General features: G+C 38.2%; 1 protein-coding gene across 1 annotated transcript in view; it reads left to right on the top strand.

Annotated features, from left to right (window-relative positions):
* Positions 1-22,335, top strand: part of SVEP1 (sushi, von Willebrand factor type A, EGF and pentraxin domain containing 1) — a 122,515-nt gene that overhangs the window by 47,384 nt on the left and 52,796 nt on the right. Inside the window, exons 6-20 of the mRNA XM_088533663.1 lie at positions 453-632; positions 4,906-5,103; positions 7,516-7,634; positions 8,972-9,101; positions 9,802-9,909; positions 10,455-10,586; positions 12,086-12,280; positions 12,842-12,963; positions 15,637-15,745; positions 17,991-18,179; positions 18,494-18,727; positions 19,233-19,394; positions 19,839-20,000; positions 20,795-20,956; positions 21,526-21,620. Of these exons, the coding sequence (XP_088389789.1) occupies positions 453-632; positions 4,906-5,103; positions 7,516-7,634; positions 8,972-9,101; positions 9,802-9,909; positions 10,455-10,586; positions 12,086-12,280; positions 12,842-12,963; positions 15,637-15,745; positions 17,991-18,179; positions 18,494-18,727; positions 19,233-19,394; positions 19,839-20,000; positions 20,795-20,956; positions 21,526-21,620 (2,297 nt within the window). The remainder of the gene's footprint in view (positions 1-452; positions 633-4,905; positions 5,104-7,515; positions 7,635-8,971; positions 9,102-9,801; positions 9,910-10,454; positions 10,587-12,085; positions 12,281-12,841; positions 12,964-15,636; positions 15,746-17,990; positions 18,180-18,493; positions 18,728-19,232; positions 19,395-19,838; positions 20,001-20,794; positions 20,957-21,525; positions 21,621-22,335) is intronic.

The raw sequence follows: 22,335 nt of genomic DNA, 5'->3' as shown, positions 1-22,335 counted from the left end.
GGTGTTCTGTGTGTAGTCCCACATGTGGAAGTACTGTGTCTGTTCAGGAGGACTTGAAAAATGTTCCCAAGTAGCGGCACACAGTCATCTGCTCTGTTAGCCTCGTCCCTGGCAAGGCTTGGGCTCATGCCAGCTTGTGAGTTAGAAGTCTCCTTAAAAACTCCCAGGCATGGCTGCGGAGTTAGAAACCCAAACTTACACAAAAAAACTAACAGAGTTGAAAACTGTGCACTTAACTTCATGCATGCTATGTAGGACTGTGGTTCAGGAAAATTGGGTGTCAGCCAATTGAAAAACTTAGCTGAGCAGCCAAAATCTCCTCTCCCCAAATCTGAGTACTATACAGCATAAATAGACCAAACCTTGTCTCACTCCTGAAAATCTGGGCAAATTTTTTAACTCCCTGGGTTTTCAGGGCTGCAGGGTAAACAGATTTGTTTTTCCATTTGCAGTTCGAACATGTCCCAAACTTTGGGCTCCTGAAAACGGACACATTAATTGTTCAACATCTGATATCTCCTACAAGACGGTGTGTTTTGTGGCCTGCAATGAGGGCTATGAACTAGAAGGAAACCCCAAGCTGACCTGCCAGGGAAACTCACTGTGGGATTCAAAAGAGCCCAAGTGTGTGGGTAGGTATCTAACCACATTACATCTGTTCATGTCTGATTGTGGCCTTTACTGTTGTGCTATCACGCATTATATATATATATATAAAATAGTATCTGGCAGAGTAAGGTAAGAATGAGGATGCCTCTGAGGGTTTCATAGCAGGTCTTATAAGTTGGAGAGGAGCAAAGGAATTAGTTAATGGAGAATGTGTCCATGATATGGCTGAAATCCAGCACAAATAGCTGGTAACCAAAAGGTTGGTCTCATCTGCTGGCTTGCTGCATGTTGGAGCTAACTTGGCCTCTACTGCTTATTAACCATGAACACCAGAGGGTTGAGTCTCCTGAAGGTAAAGGTGATCTCCAGCCAAAGACTAATGTGTGTTAGCAAGGCACTGAGTGCTGAGTGGAGTCCTAAGGGACTGAGACCTGAGACCTAATCACTTCTGCTGAGCTCCCAGCAAGAGGTAAGAGTTGGGAGGCATGAGGAACTAAACACCTCACATGGATTTCAGAGCTTACAGTTTCTGTGCAGCCGTAAGCAAGCGTGTATTGCAGTTTCTGACTCTATTATGTGGAAAAATAAAGGTCTGCAGACTTCAGGACTATCCAGTATTTAAATTCACTTAAAATGGTGAGGGGAAGAAATACAGTTAAAAACTCTCTGGAGGTCATGTTGCAAGAAGGAAATCATAAGCTTAAAGCCCAGCATTTAATGGTGATCACAAAAAGCAGGGTGTACTGCATGTCAGCAACATCCAGTAATGTTGCTCCTTTCCAGTAAATTTGATGTCAGTAGGTCACTTTGATTGGACCTTTGACTGTTTGTACTGTTTAACCTCAATATTAAAAATGAGAACTTTACACAAGACAAGACTAAATTCGTAACTGAAGATATATGTTATAAAAAATAATGAAAATAATCTACAAGTATTAATTTATCAGAACAGTTCATTAAGAGATCCTAATCTTTCTTCAGTTGAAGCAGTGAAAAAAACTTCAATTAACTTCAAAAGGAAAGGGACCCTGAAATCCCACTAGAAGATTATAACTGGAAGATTTGCTGTAATAATCAGTTGAATTCATCCACCCTAGCTTAACATTTTGATTATTAAAATCCAGCTTCATTCTGTATCAAAAGATGTCTTCATACCCTGCAGTGTTGCTTCCATTCCTAGATTACCCATGGCAATGTCTTAGTTTTGCTGAATCTGAAAATCCAGTACAAAAGTTATCATTGGTTGTTCCCAGGAGGAAAAATATATAGTGGAAAAATCTGTGCTGATTCTGGTCATGACTGCTGTCCAGAACAATCTTGCCTAAATTCCTGGTCTTTGTAAATGTGTGGAGTTTCATTCATGGAAGAATGCAAACCAGAAAAGTCTCTCATAGCAAGCCCTCTGCCCCACAAAAAAAAAAGTATACTCGGTACTAATTTTCAGAATGTTTATTATTGTCATGGAGATACTCATTTATTTCTAGACTTGACAGTTTCTCCCATTTATTTCTAAATTGAACAGTTTCTAGCTATTTATCATCTGCTAGATGAAAGAAAACAGAAATCCTTCCATATGTAGCTGGTGATTTATCCATTTCCTACCTTTCCTATCCATTTCTTACCTTTCTGTTAGAAAAATGAAGCGGATGTGGGTTCAGTCTCCCACCTTGAGATCGATATTCTGCGTGTTAAGAGTACTCTCTGAGCTTTTCTTCTGAACTCTTTCCAGTTTGAGTGGACATCAGAGTAAGATTTACTATTTTTAAAGGCTATATCACTGGCACTCTATAGATGGTACTCAACAATCTATAACTGTAGTTGACAGCATATCATAACATAGCCTGGGTTGTTTACATTTCTTCCACAAGGTTTGTTGTCGTACATATCTTTTTACAGGGAGAAGGGAAGTTAATTAAAGTTTGTCTATTACGTGTATTTTTAATATAGATATTTTTCACTGGAAGATAATACTTAAAATGAGTTACTTTTGATTAAGTTACATTATGTTATAGGCTGTGCTCAAATGTATCTTGTAAAAAAGAAAGACTTTTTCATTTGTCCAACTTGGAAAAAAAATACACAATTAAGTTCTTTTGTTTCTTTCTTCATCATGTTTCACTAATGAGAGTTTAATAGCCCAACATTTTAAATTACAGAATTTCATAAATTATTGCTTCCCTTTGTTCGAGGATTAGAAGGTAAGTGTGCAGATGACATCAAGGATATTGATGCCATCTAGTGTTGAAAGAATTAATGTTCCACATTTCTAATTGTGGCTGGCCAGTTACTTCCCAGAACTTCTGTGGTCATTAAGTTGTTGAGTGAAAGAGGGATGATTTGCTTGGCCATCTTTTCATTAATTATTTCATTCAAATTAATCTTAATGTGGATGAATTATAATATTCTACTGTAGTTTGTCACAGGCAGTTGCGGATAAAAGCAGATTCCTGTGCATTTTTAGAGTGTCTTTTTCTTCTGTCTGTATTATTAGGACTTTATCAACTTGTTTATCAATTTCTGTAATGAGAACAGATTGAAGAACGAAACAGCACCGTTACAATTTAATTCTGGTAAAGATCTACCGAGAAGAGATTTTCTAGGACTGGAGTTGTCAAAAGCTGTCTTGAGTGTTTGCTACATGATGCAGAAAGTGCCATCCTAGGATTGTGCTGTCCTATTTAGATGCATCCCAGCCAGAAAGACTATCGCAGTTTACCCACAACAGCTTTTATCTTTTTTTAAGCTGTATTCTTAACAGCTTCCACATCCATTCCCATAATTGTTCTCTACCTGACTGATACATACCTTGGTACCTTTAGCTTTCTTGCAGAATAATCTTTGATTTTTTTCAACCATTTGTCCATTTTGTTCCTGTGGCGACAGGACAACTCAAAATTATTTTTTGTTTCTGTTTTTTTTTTTTTCCTGATGGATTGGTTTTACATTTCATTGCCAATATTTTCTATCTCTGAAGTGAGTAAATGTGTTAACACTTATGGTCTTTGCAGCCTATTGAAATGAATTGCAGTTTTTAATTGTTTAGCCTGTAAACATTTTTTCAGTATTCAGAGTTTAAAGGGCAGGAAATACTCGGAATGATTAGACTCTTCAAATTTTGTTTCATGTAGAAGAGCCAGTTTTCAGTGGCTTGCTGCATATTTTTGCAGAGGAAAGACGAGAGGAAAGAGATATAAAGTGTTCTGAAAGTGAATCACTTCTGTGTCATTAAACCATTGCTAAGGAGTGAACAGAGGTCTGCTCTGTAAGTGGATCTGTATGTCCCTTATGCTACCATTCTGTTTTCTTCACAGACTGGCTAAAGAGTTGCACTTCTTTTCAACTGTTACAGAGGGTAGACCATTTTTCTTCCGTGTTTGCTTATTACCTATTGTAAGATACTCTACTGAAAGTGTGCTAATTGCACTCGATGCTCCTTTTTGCACTACTTGTTAGAGTTTCCATGTTTGCAGTAAAGAAAAAAAAAATTCTTACATTGCTTGGTAAAAAGAGCAGCTCAAAAGTAGAACAAAGTTTTGAGTTCATTTACCTAAATATCCTTCAAAATTTGTAATGAATCCTAATAATGTAATATTTTAAAACTTTGATTTTTATCTTATGAACAACTAATGGCCCTTTCTAGGTCTGCAGGGAAAATCCTATTTCTCTGCTGTCATTTGTAGTTCCCTTGAGTCTGTGCATCTGGGTACAATGAATAAAGTCACAGCCTAATTTCCTTCAGGTTGAAGTGAGGAGGCAAATTCAGATGCCATTTCCCTCATCTCAGGTGAGCTTCTGGCAGGGCTTTGCTGTCTGTCTCTCATCATTGTCATTTCATGAGATAATGTAAAAGCTGTAGAAGGTCACAATTACAAGACTATTACCAGACTACTAGACTATTACTAAAAGAGTCATTCCCTGCTATAAAGATCTGGCTGACACTGAAGGAAAGAGGATGAGCTATAAAGCAGTAATGAGAGGTGAAGCTCTAGAAAAAAAAAAAGAAAAGAAAGAGAGATGGAGTAGAATACACAAAAGAAAAAAAAACAGTGCTTCTGTTGCAGTGAAAATAATGAGCAAGAAAATGTAAGATACTGGAATACCAGGTGCTACCAACACTGAAATACAAAGCATGAAAAGAGTTTTTAGAATGTGAAGCACTTGCAGAGGATGCAGACTCTATAAAAAGTGTGTATATTTTGTGGTCCTGCTGCATTGCCATGTGACCGTATTTACAGATTGGTTTAAGCATGCAATTTTGTGTATGTCAGTTGATAACACTATACTGATTTCTTGTAGAAATGCGTTGCCCCATCTTTGAGAAGCCTGCAGGTATAACAGTGCACCCTCCCAGCTGTGGGCTGGAGCCAGCTGTTTCTGGGACTGTGTGCCAGCTGGGCTGTCCCCAGGGATTCATCTTGTCTGGAGCCAAAGAAGAGCTAAGGTGCATTTCATTTGGGAGATGGAGTGCAAACATCCAGGAGGCTCTATGTAAAGGTAGAGAACAGCACAAAATCATTTCTATGTACACATATATTTAGGACTGAAAGGAAGGACAAGTTACTTGTAGTTTGCAATAAGTATGTGTAGCTCAAATGGTTTCTTGAGAGCGCTCTTACAGTGTTCATCATGAGCTGTCTCTACTAGCACCCATCTCGTACCTCCCTGGTTGGAAAGCTGCCTGTTTAAAGGCAGTTAAACTGGCAGTTTCACAGTGAAAAGCTTAAAAATGGTCAAAGTGGAAACCTACTAGTGCTCCTATTAACATAACAATAATAATACTTTTATTGTTTTATCATTGCTTTATGCAGTCTAATCTGTAAATAGTGTGTAAACCCTGTCTGGTTTAGATGCTATAGAGAGAAGTTTCCTTTCAGCTGACTCAAGTTGACTGTGGCTGTTTACCTGCCTTGAGTAGCAGTGCACAAGAGTCTAGGCCAAAATTGACTGTAGATGGACAGAAGATGTCATATTCACCCACCTCCTCTAGAAATGTGGGGTTATTTGTGCTCTTACACCTATACAAGTCAACTCGGAAGGAGTTGGACTTTGGATTGCAGGAGAATACAAGTTACCTGTGGTCTGTCTGAGAGCTGCTACTCACCTCTTCCTGAACCCTCGTGCTGGTAGAAACGTGCTTCCATGAAGGACAAGGACCCTCACAGACTGCTTAAAGAGCAGTACAGAAAAAAATTATGACAGTCATCATGTCAAATCAGTACAGCAAGATTTTATCCCTCCCTTTAAAAATACAATTCCCCTCAGAGTGATGTTACCACATTGTTGTTATGTATCTTTCATGCAAACCTGTGCCAAACCACAGTTTTTAATATTTGATGGGATCCCAGCACAAGGCTACTGACTGAAGTTTTTGGATTGAGATAAAGCAACGTGGCTTGAGATTGAGCTTTTAGATACTACCACTGCTTAAAACCCTAAAATAAGAGGAATGAAGAATCTCTGAAAGTTATGCTTCCCTAGAAAAGATGAGAGCACTTGTCTTTCAATTGCTTTCATTCTTGATACTGTCTTGCTTTATTTTGGTGCCAAAGTATTTGGCCAGTTCAAAATTGCCATTTTCTTTGTGACTAATCTATTAGTCTTTATTTTTTTTTCAGAATTCACTTTTAAATGGAATTTGCCCCAGCCTGAAGGCTGTGGTCAGGGCAGTGTGAATCATAACTGGTAGTTACTTAAGGGTGCATTTCTAATAAAGTTTTCATCAGAATGAGTTCAGAGGAAGGCAAAACCACTTGTATTTATTGTTTAGTGCTCTTAATTATGGGGCTTTAATTGCCTGAGTTATGTCTTTGCTGGAACTATTTAGCAATAAAAATATAAGCAGTATCAGTCCTGGGTTGTTTTAAAGCCTCATGGGCATGTATGAGTTCAGAGCTGAATGCTAACGTCCTTGACTCATAAGCCCATTTATCAAACAACCCTGCAGCAATAAAATAACCTGACCACAAATGTTTTGAAAGGCTCTCTGCCAGGGAAATAATGAAGTGTTTCAAGTTTATCATAGAAACTAGAGACATAAATGTGGCTGTCAGTGTTCCCCGTATTGTACCGGCAGTCCTTTAAAACCATCCAGCCTTGTCACATACGTGGCTAGAAGATCCCACTTGCCATGTGTATACCCTTGCAGCAGGAGTTTCTTTAGGGAACATTTCCAGGAACTGGTGCCAGAAATGTTGTTGCTGTTTCTTTTCAAGTCAGTTGTACACCAGGATCTAAAGAATATGAAAGTCACTGCTGTCCTGGTCACAAATACTTTTTTTTTTCACGTCATTGATGATCAGAAGTAAGTGCTTATATCTGTATGTGTCATGCATGTATTTTAGGAAGTTCTTTTTAATGAATAGATATGTCTTACAAATAGATTAATAATAAGAGAAATCGAGCCATTATTCTGTCTTACTTATTCTTTGCCTTATGATTGCCTGTAGAGACAAGATTCTCATTATGCTAAAGCACATATAAAAACATAGCAAAGAAAAGCAGTCCCTCATCCAAAAGAATGTAGGCAAGAATTAAAAGACACAGAGGCAGGAAGTATAAAATTAAAAAATACAGAGGTTGGAAGTATAAAAATATATGTTGTATGTCATGTATGTAATATATGTAATATATTATATTACATATAATATTTAATATTATATGTATAATATATACATATGTATATGTGTATATATAATACATATAATATTGTATGTGTAATGTACAAAGTATATCTAAAATATGTATATGTAATATGTGTATATGCAAAAATATATGAAGTACATGTAAAAATAAATAAGTGCAGAAAGCACAAAAAAGACTGTTCTTAACAAGTTTCAGTTTAGCTATTATAGATGTTTTATTGCCATAACCCCATATAAAAACCTAGCTTGTCTTCTTCTGGGTCAGATATCGAAGCTCCTCAGATCCACTGTCCAGAAAATATTGAGACTAAGACTCTGGAACATCAGAATTCTGCTAATATCAGCTGGCAGATCCCAACTGCTGAAGATAACTCTGGAGATGAGGCAAGTTCAAATCTGTACCTTAGACTGGATGCATTCTTTCATTAGCATTCTTTTGCTAGTTATTTAGAATTAATTTTCTGAACTACTAGAATTTCTTTTTCTGACAAGCGGAAGTGAAAGAAAGATCTGAAAACTTTATATCTTGTGATATATGTGAAGTCAGCATTTCATTTTTTATCAGTTAAGGTTATCCAATTTTGGGACACTGCATGGTGTAGAAGTGGAGAGAATCTCATACACTTAATTTATGTGGTCAAAAGAAAGAATGTGCCCTTGTTTATAAAATGGAGACAGCCACTTTAAAAATGAGCTCTTAGAATGTGAAGGAGTTTAATAAACTCCTCTCATAAGGAAGTAAACCAGTTCATTAATCTAAAAGGCTAACAAGAGCATGCTCTGATAAGTAAAAACTTGATTCAGCTTTCTGAGTGAGAGAGAAATCCCATTTTCTTATTACACGCAAGATTCAGACATAGGCCTTTGACTACAGTGGGTGCCAGAGGTCTCGGATTGGAGGTATAAGCAGAATTTGCTCCAGAGCTGTTTCATGAAGAGCAGCATTCCCTGCAGGCTCAGACACAATCGAATTACAGCGACTAAATGTGTTATCATGAGTCAGCAGAGGAACAGTGCCTGTGTACTTGCTCTTAATCTGCTGCAAACACAGGAGTTTTTTTGCACTTGGAAGCTGTGCGCTGTCCCACTAAAGGGATTTCAGTTAAAGCATTTTTTGTTACAGTAAAGCCACGGTCAGCTACTATAGCTCTGCTGACACAAGATCATTCGCTAAGCTGTAGAAGTGAATTACTTAAGCTGTCAGTTTTCACTGTTTTGCCAAAGCCATGGTTCTAAGATAAACTACTTTTCTTGCATGGAGTCCATTCTTTTAAAGAGAGGTGCCTTTGCACAGTTCACACCAATATGAAGGAGTGGTGGAAAGTGAGAATGTGTCATTTATTCCAAATAAGAGGCTCCTTTTTAGTGTCAGGGTGGTTTGAAGCCTTTCAAAGGTCCTGAGCCCACAAATTTTTTAGTTCAATGTATTGAGGCAGACAGGAGTCGGTCTCCGGCTGCCCTAATGCACCCGTCTGTGGACTGCAGCAGGACAAGGTCCAACTCCTGAGCCAGTAAATGCTGTGAAGAAGGCAGTATTAAGAAGGGGAGCAAGGCAGTCTTCTTCAGAGTCTGCCCTTGTCACATAAAGAACTATTTGTATTCCAGCATGAACAGCCTTAACATTAAACAATACTCTTTAGTGTCCATTTCTTGAGATACATGAATGTTGTGATTACTAACCAGGTTTGTTTTTTTAAGTAATAAGTGTCTTCCTATAAAAGGTTTCAGTTCATGTTACCCCAGCTTTCATACCACCATATCTTCTCCCGATCGGCGAAGTTGCTATTACTTACACAGCAATTGATAAGTCAGGCAATGAGGCAAGCTGCACATTCAGTGTCAAGGTTATTGGTAAGTTAAATATCTGCTGCTCAGTGGGGAAGAGTCGGTCATGGAGGAAATCTCATTTTGTGCAGAAAAAGACTATGAATCACAGTAGCCTTTGTGTTTGCATTTATAAGCCCAGGAATAATATCCCTTCCTTAAATGCTTTGCTGATACTGGGTCACAATTTGCTCATCTTGGGTCACAGTTTGCACAATGGCAGCATCACTGCTGCCATGTGCTCTGTTTGGGTTGTGTTTTGTTACATTCTTAATTCTGAATCTCAAGATTTCTCCTCCTACTGGTAAACGAATGCTTTGCTATGTTGCAAGTTAATTTTTGTGTTCATCATACATGTCTTTTCTTTCTCATGCTTGAAAAGATTCCATACAAAGAACTTTAAATGTTCATGCGTATTCCCGATGCAAATCATTGTTCAAATATTTACATCAAAACCTCTTGTCATTCAGCAGTCCTATGAGTAAAGATGGGCTCTGTAGAATGCACAAACAGAATACGGAAAGCTTACAGGATACAAACTTTGCCCTATCTATCTTATTTCCTTCCCTTTCTCTCAGCATCTGCCAGTTGAATCAGTTTGCTCACAAGTGTGCATCTTCCTTTATTTATATTAGCCTGGTGTAAACTTAGACGATGGTTAAGTTACTTTTTCTGATCATATGTCTAACTTGGGCTAATTTTATGCCATCCCTTCCAAATCCTATAGATGCAGAACCTCCTGTAATTGACAGATGCAGATCCCCACCACCTGTGCAGACATTGGAGAACGAGTACCCAGCCACATGGGAAGAGCCTCAGTTTTCTGACAATTCAGGTGAGTTAATGCATCCCAAAGCATGGACACAACACTAGGAGGCTGGGGAGCTCCAGCCTGCTTCCCCATGATGCCTTGGCATTCAGGATTTCTTCTTCTCTCTTCTCTTCTCTTCTCTTCTCTCTTCTCTTCTCTTCTCTTCTCTTCTCTTCTCTTCTCTTCTCTTCTCTCTCTCTTCTCTTCTCTTCTCTTCTCTTCTCTTCTCTTCTCTTCTCTTCTCTTCTCTTCTCTTCTCTTCTCTTTTCTCTTCCCCTTCCCTTCGCTTCCCTTCCCTTCCCTTCGCTTCCCTTCTCACTTCCCTTCTCGCTTCCCTTCTCCCTTCCCTTCTCCCTTCCCTTGCCTTCTCCCTTCCCTTTATTTATTTCTAGGAACACACTGTTTAGAAGACATGCTGCCATTTCCTTCTCGGCTTGCCAAGCTTGAGCATAGGCATTCCTGCTTGATTGTGTGTTCCATGTCAGCAGAAAGAGTTGTTGTAAGCTAGGCTAGAAGGGAAAAAAAAAGGCTTCTTATTGATGTTTTAGGTTTTCTTTTCACTTTTCTAGGTGCTGTAGTGGCTATTACTAGAAGTCATGAACCTGGTGATCTCTTCCCCAAAGGAGAGACAACAGTTCGATACATAGCTGTGGACCCTTCTGGCAATAATAAGACATGTGAGATTCACATTGTTATCAAAGGTCTGTTATCCTATTTTTTTTCTTTCTGCTGGTGCATAACACATCACACGTAAGCTGTGGTGTAGCATTTGGTATTCTTAAAGCAGCAAGAGAGTGTAGCAGTGTTATAACTGAATATCCTAAAGGATGCCACCCTACTCTACTTTTTTGTTTAGACTACACTTTTTCATTCAGTTATTCCCATTTTTATTTGTGAGTAATTCGAAGGCAGCCAGAATATATATATGCATATATAAATATTTAATCAGGAAATTAAGATAGAAAGAGTACAGCAGTGAATTTGGTCCTATAAATTAAGTGTAAAAGCACTGAAGTTACTATTAACTAAGCAATAAAAACTTCGATAATGGCCATTGTTTTTCAGTGCCAAATACACTATAAAATGGATTAACAAATGTTGCTGAAGTCGCAGATCAAATCTGTAGAATCTGTAGTTCGAAAGGAGAATTTCCATGGAGAGATCTTTCTAAGAAAAGATCTTTTATATTTGCAGGTATACCTGCAAATACCTTAGTAGGTATTATAACACTTTTTATATTTTAGAATCTGTCTGTACTAATAAAGTCATGTATTTGTATTGCTGGCATAGATGCTTCTTTCCTCCTGTTATCTTTAAACACCAAACAGCTATTTGCAGAAGAGCTAAGGATGAAAATTCCACTTTAATTCTGCCCTCTAGTGCTTATGTTGGATATCTATGTAAAAAAAATCTGCTAGTGAATAGAAAATTTAAAATCATGCAAACTGCAGTTTTGGATATAAGTTTACAAAAAGATAACTTGCATATGACCATCCTAATTTTTGATCTCTTTTTGTAAATCTTGACAAGAAATAGACAGTCCTTAAAATTTACATTATTTCAAATCCTAGACCACCTCACTTTTTTTTCTGCTTGAGGCATAGAATTTGTAAATGTTCAAATTCTTTGCAATAGTCCCATAAAAATACACTCTAACCAAGACTCTACAATACTAAGATACTTCTGACTTCCTAGGCATCCAGATCAAATCCATGTATTGTTGTAACAGTGCAGAATGAATAATGTGTAGTTTCAGAATTCAGTATATAGTATAATTTAATTAATTTCATTTAATTTCATGAATAGTTTTCATTCATGAAAGTTTGCAGAAAAGATACAATTTAGTGCTTTGTATTATTTTATGTAATTTTTTTTTTACTTTTACTTAATACTTAAATTACTTAAATTTTACTTTTACTTAATACAGAAAGAAGTTTTGCATTTTCTTTTTTTTTTTTTTGAAGTTTCTCATGTATATCAAAAATTGAATCTTTGTTTCTGAATTTCAAGTTCTGGTGGCAAAGTTCAAAGAGTTCAATTTTGATTTTGTGGAAATAACAAGAAGCAGTTGCACGGACTTGCAGCAGAAGCAGAATCAGATTGATACTTGGTGCTTTTGGAAATCTTATATCCAAGTTTCCTGTGTGTATACTTGCTTTGCTACAATCATCCACATATAAAGTCCCTGTATTTTGCACAGGTTCCCCTTGTGAAATCTCCTTTGAGCCCATGAATGGTGATTTTTCATGCACATCAGATGAAGCAGGTGTTAATTGCACATTACGCTGTGCAGAGGGTTATAGCTTTTCAGAAGGATCAAGTGAAAACTACTATTGTGCATATGAGGATGGTGTCTGGAAGCCACCTTATTCTCCAGAGTGGCCTGACTGCTCTTGTAAGTTATGTTATTATTAGACTTTGTTTGTGAAATGAATCAAAGGCTCAAACAATGTGTCTAAGGAGGAAGTAAATCAAATTAGGATGGTTATTTGTTGATAATAAATCTTCTATATCTTCTGCCTCTAAACTGTTAGATATATTGCAAAAGAATGCTGAGAGGTCCCTAAATGCATTATTTCAGAAGTTGTCTAAAGTAGAAAAACAGCAGTAAATTTGAATCCTGGAATTTATAAGACAGCAAAAGGCCAAAGTTAACAAAGTTTGCCTGTTGTTAGCATTGAAAATAGTTTGTCTCTTGACAACACTAACAATGCTATTAAAACAGGAATTTCAACAGCTTTTACAAATTGTCAATGCAAATGCTGTAATTACCTACCTACCTACCACCCAGTCAGAAGCTCTATCTGTTTTCTTATTTGCAGTAAGTATATGGAAAACTTCAGCTATGGACTTACTCAGCTCTGGTGGTACTTTAAATACTGGTATGAATAAGAGCTTCAATTGAAGGCAGTCTTGACAACTCTGACCAATTCATTTTTTTTTCTCTATTTTTCAGTAAATCGTTTTGCAAACCATGGGTTCAAATCCTTTGAAATGCTCTACAAAGCAACACGATGTGATGACAACAGTCTTCTTAATAGCTTTGCTGATGCATTCCAGAGTGCACTCGGTAAAATGGTAGGTTAGTAAATAATCCTTCCTTTTAGTATTTCCCTCAACCTGAGATGTACCCAATTGTTACTTTTCCAAGCTCACTATTTGCTTAGGAGGAGATCAGCATAGAAACTTGAAACCTGAAGAACTGATTAGGACAGATTAGAACAGAATCCAATTAGCTGACTTGAGAGATTTTCAGTAGACTACCAAAGATACTTGTGTATGCTTGAAAAATCCAGTCATTTGACCCTTAAACTTGATGTTACTTTCGAAAGTTGGATATGGTGCCAAAACATATTTTTATAGAATATATATGGCATACCTACATAATTAAATATGCATGTATGAAAATATAGGCATTCGAGATTTGATACCTAAGTCCAGGCACTTAAATCTAGTGGCGGTGATTTAAATAATTCGTTCAGTGTTCTCAGATTTCTCAAGTCTCTAAGTTCTGTAATGAAAAAGAACTGTACGACCCCAGAAGTGAAGGGGTAGGCTGCTCCCTTTCTGCACTATCTTTCCTCAGTACCAGTCTTCTACCCTAACTCACAATTACATCTTTAGCCACAGAACAGACACAGCAAGATTTAAAAGAGTAGGTTAAGGGGCTGACAGTCCAGGGCTAGTCTGGTAGCATAGCTCCAGAAGACAACAATGGGCTAGTACTGATTCTGGAGCTTAAAAGAAACATTCCTGTGCTAAAAGTTCCACCACGACATTGACAGTATTGTTAACACATACAGCTAATGGACAGTCTGCTGCAGCTTTGGAATCCACACAAATGACAAAAGCAGTGCTCAAGTGGTCCACAGCCTGCATAACACTTCCAGGCAGCCTGTGGCACTAGAGTCCAAACCTAGTCACACTTTTTTGGCTTCAGGTTTATTGTCTTCCAGTAGAAAATCTTGGTTTTGTTTCCTTTCTTTTCTCCAGTGCTTAGAGCACTGGAACCAGAAAGTAAGACATAAGGCAAAGTGTTTCATGACCAGCCCAAACAGTTACATCAAAATGCAATAGTTTGGGGGAAAAGAGTCATGAAAACTGTTCTGAATATGCTAAGTCCTGCTCCTGAGAATCTGGCATTCTAGCAAAGACCTGAAGAGAGAGGAGTTGGCAGGAGCCACCTCACTGATGGAGTGACACGGAGAAAGCAAAAAAATCCAGCAATACCTCTTAGAACCCATTTTGCTTGAAACCTTTCTGAAAAAGGAAATGTGGATCTGATCAACAAACAGCAAAAAATCATTCATGTTTTCATCTCTTTTTATACAGCCTCCATTGCCTTTGTGGAGAGAATAAATCATCAGTACCAAGAAGGTTTATGTAGATTTTTTTTATTCAGTGTTTCCCAAGCTCGTTTGGCCAGAGAACAGCAAGGTTCAGCTACCAAGTGCCAGGGAAGTTGGAAGCCAAGGGGGACATCACAGTCAGCAGGACATAGGCCTCCTCAGACAGGGTCCAGTTCCACAACAACCAAGCAGAGCAGAAACAGGGATCATGACAAGATGAGTTCACCAATCAATTCACTGGGTTGAGATAGGTCCAAAGTCAAGCTGAGAAGTCAGGGTCTTGATCACTGGGGACTTCAGCAAGGTGCTAGCATGTCTGTAGCTGAACTAGAGATTCATACTCCTCCAGCATTGCTCAGGTAGTAACCTAAGCCCCTGACCTGAGCTTAAATGGGCCCATGGGCAGTAGCTGTAAGGGAGGCCTAACATAAGGCTGTTGGGGGCCTTTAAGGCCTGTTAGTGCCCTCAGGCAATGCCACAGTCCAGGCAAGTGACTTTGGAAAGTAGCAATGAAAAGAAGTAGGCATGCGTGGCCTAAGTTACTGCAACTTTCCACTGTCTGGGCTTTGTCACTAAGATAGATAGTCACACTTATTTTCAATACCTTGTTCACATGGTTGGAAATACCTTGTTCTTGTAGCCTGTTTCAGGGGGGCTTCTTTTAATGTTTTACAAGTATTTCTGAGTTACAGCCTTCTTGCCTTGGAGTTGTATGCTGCTGCTGTTATCCTAAACTAGGAAACAAGAAATGGGAAGTTATGTAAATTATTTATAGGTTTCCAGAAATGCTCTGGTAGAGCCACTACTACCACCCTGTTTGCTCATCAGCAGATTGCATACCCAGCTCAAAATACTGTCCTTCTCCTCAGATTTTGAGGTCTCTTGAAGGAATGCGTAAGTTCCCTCCACAAGGGTAAGGAGGAGGTGGATACAAAGAAATAACGTTTGAAAGCTAGAAATATTCTGACAGTGTTGCTGTAACCCTTGACAGAATTACAGATTGCGTGCCAGAAAAAAAAAAAATAAAGGCATTTTCAGACCTATAAGCTCTCCTGTTGTCTTCGGCCTGCAGAAGCACACCTGACCTTTCCTCTGTGTTGAGGGACCTTGCAAACAAGAATGGTACAGAGGTTAACTGAACAGACCTCTTGTCTTGCGTGAATATTAAAAGTATGCAGAAGAGCTTATATGCCCACAAGTCCTCCTGTTCTTTCCCAGTTGCAACAATAAAATATGCCTCTTCCTGAAGACTTTGTCAATATGATATCAGATGTGAAAGGAGAAATTTAGTATTAGAGAAGAGCCAGACTGGTGCTTTACATCATAATTAGAAGGTTTTTTTCAGTCAGGGATGGCTGTGTGTTTTTGGTGTGTTTTTTTAATTTTTTTTTTCTATTTGAAGGTCCCATCATTCTGTAATGATGTTGATGATATTGACTGCAGATTGGAAGACCAGACACATAAACATTGCTTAGAATATAATTACGATTACGAAAATGGATTTGCCATTGGTAATTACTGATTGCATAGATTGTTAACCATCCAGGCTTAATGTGACTTAAGCCCTTTTGTTCTGAATTACTGTACTGTGTTGTGTTGAATACTTAAATAAAACAATTATAAAGCTCTTAAAATACTAAACAATTAAGTAATAATTAGCTCTTAGTATACTAAACAATTAAATATAAGTTTGATAACAATATTACAAAATTGTTTATTTTCTGGTTTTGATACTACCTCCTATACAGCACATATGTAAAGGAAGAATTGACCAACATGGCTAGTGATGGCAAGAAAAAATTAAACAGAAATCCCTGAACAGACCTGCTTGGTTAGCTTTCAAGAAATGAACTTATTTTTTAAAAAAGCATACAGTTTCAAACCAAAATACTCAAAAAAGGTGGTTCTGGAGAGCATCAGGACATAAGGGGCCCCTCACCATGTAAATCTATGAGTTTTAAGATTGCCCCCTAGCAATGAAATGACCTTCTGTATGCAAGGTCAGATTTTTTTGCAGGATTCAGACCATGTTTTATCGGAATGAAAGCTGTGCCAGTCCTCATGATAGTTCCCAGTTCACTTTATGGCAAGTACGTTGTTCTTTCTGTCCATTTTCAAGCACATTAGTCCATGTTGTACAGCTGTTATGGCCAGCACCTCTGAATCTTTGGGGGTACATTGATCAGAAAGACTAAGAATGCATTAAAACAGAAAATAAACTTTCAACATCTACCTTAGTGGGAGGCATTTGGCAAGGCAACCTCAGAATGCCTCATTTGCCATAGGGCTGTTGGTGTTTTGTGGCTTCCTAATGGGATTACTGTGCTACAGCTTCCCTATCCTTCACCTTTCAAAAATGTGTCTTGATGAGAGCACATTTGTTTGTAAACAAACACTGAGGGCTGCAATTTTTTTTATCGTCTGGGGAAGGGTGATTATTAATAACAGATGGAACTAATTTCAAAAGTCATCTAAAAGAGTGAAAACAGTATTGGGAAAATGAGATATAGGGTTCTGTTTTCTTTTAGTTCTTGTCAACTTCTTTTGTGAATAACCTTGTTGCTCAAGTTGGGTAAACATCAGTGCTTCTTTCAGGTCACAAGAGACAACAGTTTGGAAGATTCATTATGCAATAGTTGAAAGTATTAATCCCAGACCTGTGTGGTTAGCTTACCTCAATTTTATCATAAGGACTAAGGACGATCTAAATGACTATTAGTAACTAATAAATAGACATATTTTTTATCCCTTTACATTTGAAAAAAAAAGAAAAAGAAAAAAAAAACTAGATTAATGAATTAGACTGTGTGCTTCTAATTTCAGTCTTAGGAGAAGGCAGATTATGCACAGAATCAAATGTTTAAGCAAGACAAGCTAGTTGAATGGACCCTGCAGGTAGTAACACCAGGAGGTTATACTGGAGATGCATTTAACCCACTATACGTAGCAGTAAATACCTCTCTGAGGGGGACTGAACATGTAATGTGATGCTGCCATCCTCTTTTGAGGAATGTGCAATCATTCCAAGTGTTATGAGAAAGAGGTGTAATGGCTACACATACATAAGCCATGCTAGGCATAGCTGAAGAGGAAAAAGAAGAGAGAGCTGTATGGAATTGTTGTAGAAGATGTTGCTAGCAGTAGAGAGCCTATGTGAAGACTGAGCAGGAAGAGCATTGTTAGTTTTATCAGAAATTTATTTTATAACTTCTGCAGCAGTAATTTTTTAAGGCTTTGGCTAAAGATGCAAGTTTCAGGAGCTCTAGAGGATAAGTGAGATTTCAGTGATCATAGAATCATAGAATCATTAAGGTTGGAAGGGACCTTTAGAGACCATCTATTCCAACCCCTCCTGCACATGCAGGGTCACCATCATCAGTGAGGCTAGTTTCCCTTTTCTTTCTGTGTGGAACTGGTCAAATTTCGAGCCAAAATTCTTACAAGAGATGATTTTCCAGCATAGTTCATTACCTTTTCCAAACCAGAATAAATGATATCAGCATTAAGAACAGTGGGAGTGGTAAAGAAAGGGAGAGCTAATATTTTGAGTATCTCCTTGTTATTAATGTCATTATTTAAATTAAAACTTTTCTTAAAGCATTATAAACTTTTTGCATAGGCAATACCAACATACATTGTCTGGAGCTTTGAATAGGTCTCATTCTAAAAGTAAATGTAAATATAACAGGCCTCAATTTTAACCACAATTGAATTTTTCTCTTTTTTTTTTCTTTTTTCTTTCTCAACGCTTGGCAGGCCCTGCTGGCTGGGGGGCAGCAAACCAGCTGGATTATTCCTATGGTGATTTCATTGACACAGTGCAGGAAGGCCTATCCAAGCATCTCTCTGTCCCTGTAAAGGCAGCACCCTCTCGAGTCAAAAGACACAAGAAACTCAACATCCCAATGACTGACCACAAAATTAAGTTAATATTTAACATCACAGGTGAGAGAAATCAAAATATATGCCTTCTCCTATTCCTTCTTTTTAAAGAACATGTTTTTAATGCACTCAGTAAAGCTTTGTCTTCCCAAAGCCTGCTAAAGATGCAGATGACAGCTTTCTGGAGACATTCATTGCCCAATTTTCCCTGATTTTCTGCCTGGGGAAAGTTCACAGCCTCTTGTTCATGGAGAGCACTGTGCACATGTCCCGCTTTCCACTTCACGCTGGCAAGATGAGTGTTGCACTGCCAGGCTATACCAGAAGTGCTGACTGTAAAATCTGTGTGCTTGTTGTGTGTTCTCTTTAAATCCCAGCTAGCGTGCCATTGCCTGATGAAAGGAATGATACACTGGAACTGGAAAACCAGAAAAGGCTCCTTAAAACCCTAGAGACTATCACGAACAGGCTGAATAGGACTCTCAATAAGGAACCCATGTATTCTTTTCAGTTTGCATCCGAACTCATTGTAGCTGACAGCAACTCACTGGAGACCGAGAAGGCTTTTCTTTTCTGCAGGCCTGGCTCTGTGCTGAAGGGAAGAATGTGTGGTAAGACAGATGGCCCTTACATGTATTTAAAATCACTTTAAAAAGCAAGGTTTTAGACATTGTTCGCAGAGGGTAGGGATTGGCATAACCCCCTTCTTGTTGTCTCACAGAACAATAAGGTCTCCAATGCTTTGTTTGGCTTCCAGAGGATATTTGTGTTCATAACCAAGGACTATGGAAAAGGACACTCAGGGTTGCACTCCAGTGGGGAAACCAGGCATACCTATACCCTTGATAATACTGAGGAAAGCTGTGCTTTATATGCAGACTTAATTCTATTATTCTTGTCTATGTGTAGCTAAGATAGGGAGTTGAATTTCATGTATTGTGGGCAGCAAAATTGTTAAAAGGTTCCAAACAGACACCTGGTGCAAGCCGTTTTGCTGGGGAACTGAGGTACATTTCACACAAACAGGGTTTGATTAAGTGGAAAGGCTTTGATTAGAGGAAGGGGATTATTGATGATTGTGTGATCTGAGGGGCACTTATGTCTCCATTCTGACAGTCAACTGCCCTTTGGGTACCTACTACTCCCTGGAGCATCGCGCCTGTGAAAGCTGCTGGACTGGATCCTACCAAGATGAGGAAGGGCAGCTGGAATGCAAAAGTTGTCCGTCTGGTACCTATACGGAGTACCTGCACTCCAGAAGTATCTCTGAATGCAAAGGTGAGGACGTCACCTTCTTTGGACAGCTGCTTTTAAATGTCTGGTGGCCATCTTTTTGCTCCTTGTTGCAGGAGTACTGGGATGAGACTAGCTTGTGAAACAAGGAGCAGTCCTGACTGCCTCTTGATGCACATACATGATTATATTATATAAAAAGGAGCAGCTGAGTTGGAATAAATTAACTGTGCAGTAATATCATACGAAAAATAATTAACTGGTTAATAATTGGCAAGTGTTTGTCAGTAACTTACCACATCCTGCACTTAAAGAATTCATATATTTTTTAGCTTTTTGTACCCATTAAGCCCGTCAGAACATCTTAAAAACAGTAGAAACAAACAGTCTCTGTGAGGCATACTGTGGTTTCAGCATTGTTTTTAGAGCTTAGGAATCACATTTCCTCTTAGATACTGCTTAATCTTTCTGAATTCCTCTGCCTTATAGCTCAATGCAAGCAAGGAACCTATTCAGTAAACGGTCTTGAAACCTGTGAATCGTGTCCACTTGGCACATATCAGCCAGCATTTGGATCCAGGAACTGCATTTCTTGCCCAGAAAAATTGTCAACAGTAAAAAGAGGCGCTGTGGATATCTCAGCCTGTGGAGGTTTGTAACAAAAGGGCCTATGAAATTTCTAAAAATGAAGCAGTGTTAAAACAGCAGCTAGTGTAGTCCAGTTTATCTGTCTGAGATTTAACTCAACCTATGGCTAAGTGTAGACGAGCAGAATTTCCCAAAATAATGACAGGCTGCCCCGTTAGCCTGAATTTTTGAAACACTCTCCTGATTTCGAAGTTCTTAACTAAAGCCAGATAGAATGAGCCTAATGATGAGTACCTGTGTGAAAATCACAGAATCAGAGAATAAAGCCTTTTCCTGTTCAGGAGAGAGAGGGAATGCGAGTGTGTTTCATCATCATTATCTTGGGACATCTGCTCTGCAATTATTCTGATTTTTGGTTGAGTTTATACTAGTGACTTTTTCAAGAAGCTGTCCTCAAATATTCTTGGGAATGTTCTGGCAGAAAGATCCTCAAAGCAAGCAATCTGCAGGGAAAATGGCACAAAAGCAATTTGTCTTTGGTTCTTACACCTTCTTGGGGGTGGAGATGGGGAGAGCAAGGTGATGTGAGATGAAGGGGAAGGAAAATTGCAGTTGAAAGTTCTCTCTGTAGTACTGATGAGAATAAATAAAAATATTTCACAGATATTTCTGTGATTCAGTGAGATCCATGTGTCACCTAATAGCACAGTTTAAATAGGATTTCTCAGAGTTGTGAATTTCTTGTGGGTTTCACCCAAATGCTGAAGGTTTGAGGAGGAACAATGATGGGAGGAAAGAAAATGACCAGAAAGGGAGCAAATGATCACTGAAAAAAAAAATCTTATTTTTTCTTGCAGTACCGTGTCCCGCAGGAGAGTTTTCTCGTACAGGTTTGATACCTTGCTACCCTTGTCCCAGAGATTACTATCAGCCAGACCCAGGAAAGTCCTACTGCTTGTCTTGTCCCTTTTACGGGACAACAACCATCATTGGTGCCAGATCCATCACAGATTGTTCAAGTAAGCCAAAATATGTGCCAGAAGAATGTGAATAAAGTTTGGCCACCTAAATGTTTGAAAAACAACTGTGAGAAGGGAAAACATCCCTGCTCTCTCGAAACATACGTAGAATATACGTTTTAGCCAGTGTAGTCCATACCTGTTTCTACCTAGTAATATCTCTGGGTTATGTGGAAGAAGTGACTGTGTATTATGTACTGAGACTTAGTTACAGAGTAGGGATGCTTGACCCCAGTGAACTTAATAAGGGCTTTCCTTCATGCTCATAAAGACCATAGTAAATGGTATTTATTTATTTATTAAGATATATATGCATATATATATATATGTAACTGTATAAAATATACGTGTATATTTAATATGTAAATACATATGCATGCATTTTAGAAATATGCTTGTTTATAATATATGACATACATAAAATATTTTGTGGTTACTGTAAATTGTTATATCTGTTCCCACAAATCCACTTCTTTCAGCATTATTAAAATGCAGTTATGGTGCCCTCATGGACTGGGATCTGGCTGTGGAGTATTACTAACAGTGCTTTCATTATCTTTCCTTTCTAGGTTTTGGCTCTACTTTCTCAGCAGCTGAGGAAAGTGTTGTGATGGTACCAGCCTCTCCAGAAAATATCAGCAAGCAGTACAAAGTCAGCAGTCAGGCAAGGAAAATATTTTTCTTCTGATCTGACTCTAATAAATGAAACAGTGTCTTATGCCAGTAATAAATGACAAGTGCTGTCTTAAATGTAATTGTTATGTTGACTAAATCTCCTGAAGAGGTGAGAGTGATGATCATGAGAGCTACTGGGCTTGGAGTTAAGATCCTGCTCATCAGCATGTCTGTCTTACTCATCAGAATTAATAATTTACTTAATATTAATTAAGTTATTTAATTAATAAGAAATATTCTTTGCTGGGTATGATATGAATAGATTCACAGCTATTTCAGCTTTCAATTTTTCTTTGTGATGTTCTTTGTGATCACATCAACAGAAGTGATGACACTTCTGAATTAAAGAGAAAGCTCATCAGTTATTGGCAATCTTACATTTTGGAGCTTGAAGCCTTCAACCTGATTTGCAAAATATTTGTCACACTTTTTAAAGAAACATGAACCTCTTGCAAGAGTAAGTCTCTAAAAAGTAGGTTGTTCGTGCTCAGTCATTTGATGGCTACTCTATGCTGGATTCCAGATGTTACCAGATATCTGAGTCACAGCTGTAAAATATTTATTTCTACTCACTACGGTATAGATATGCTTGAGAAGAAAAGAGCAGAACCTTCTGCTCCTCCTTCTGCTGTGAGAACGCTTCCTGAAATAGACGAAAGTTCTCATGTAGTAGAAACTGCAGTGATGTTGGCCACCACCCCTAG

Source organism: Tinamus guttatus, unplaced genomic scaffold (assembly GCF_059628265.1).
Source record: "Tinamus guttatus ecotype Peru unplaced genomic scaffold, ASM5962826v1 Tinamus_guttatus_pri_ptg000513l, whole genome shotgun sequence".
Classification (NCBI taxonomy): Eukaryota; Metazoa; Chordata; class Aves; order Tinamiformes; family Tinamidae; genus Tinamus; species Tinamus guttatus.
Note: the sequence above shows the minus strand (reverse complement) of the source record. Positions and strands in the feature narration are given on the sequence as shown.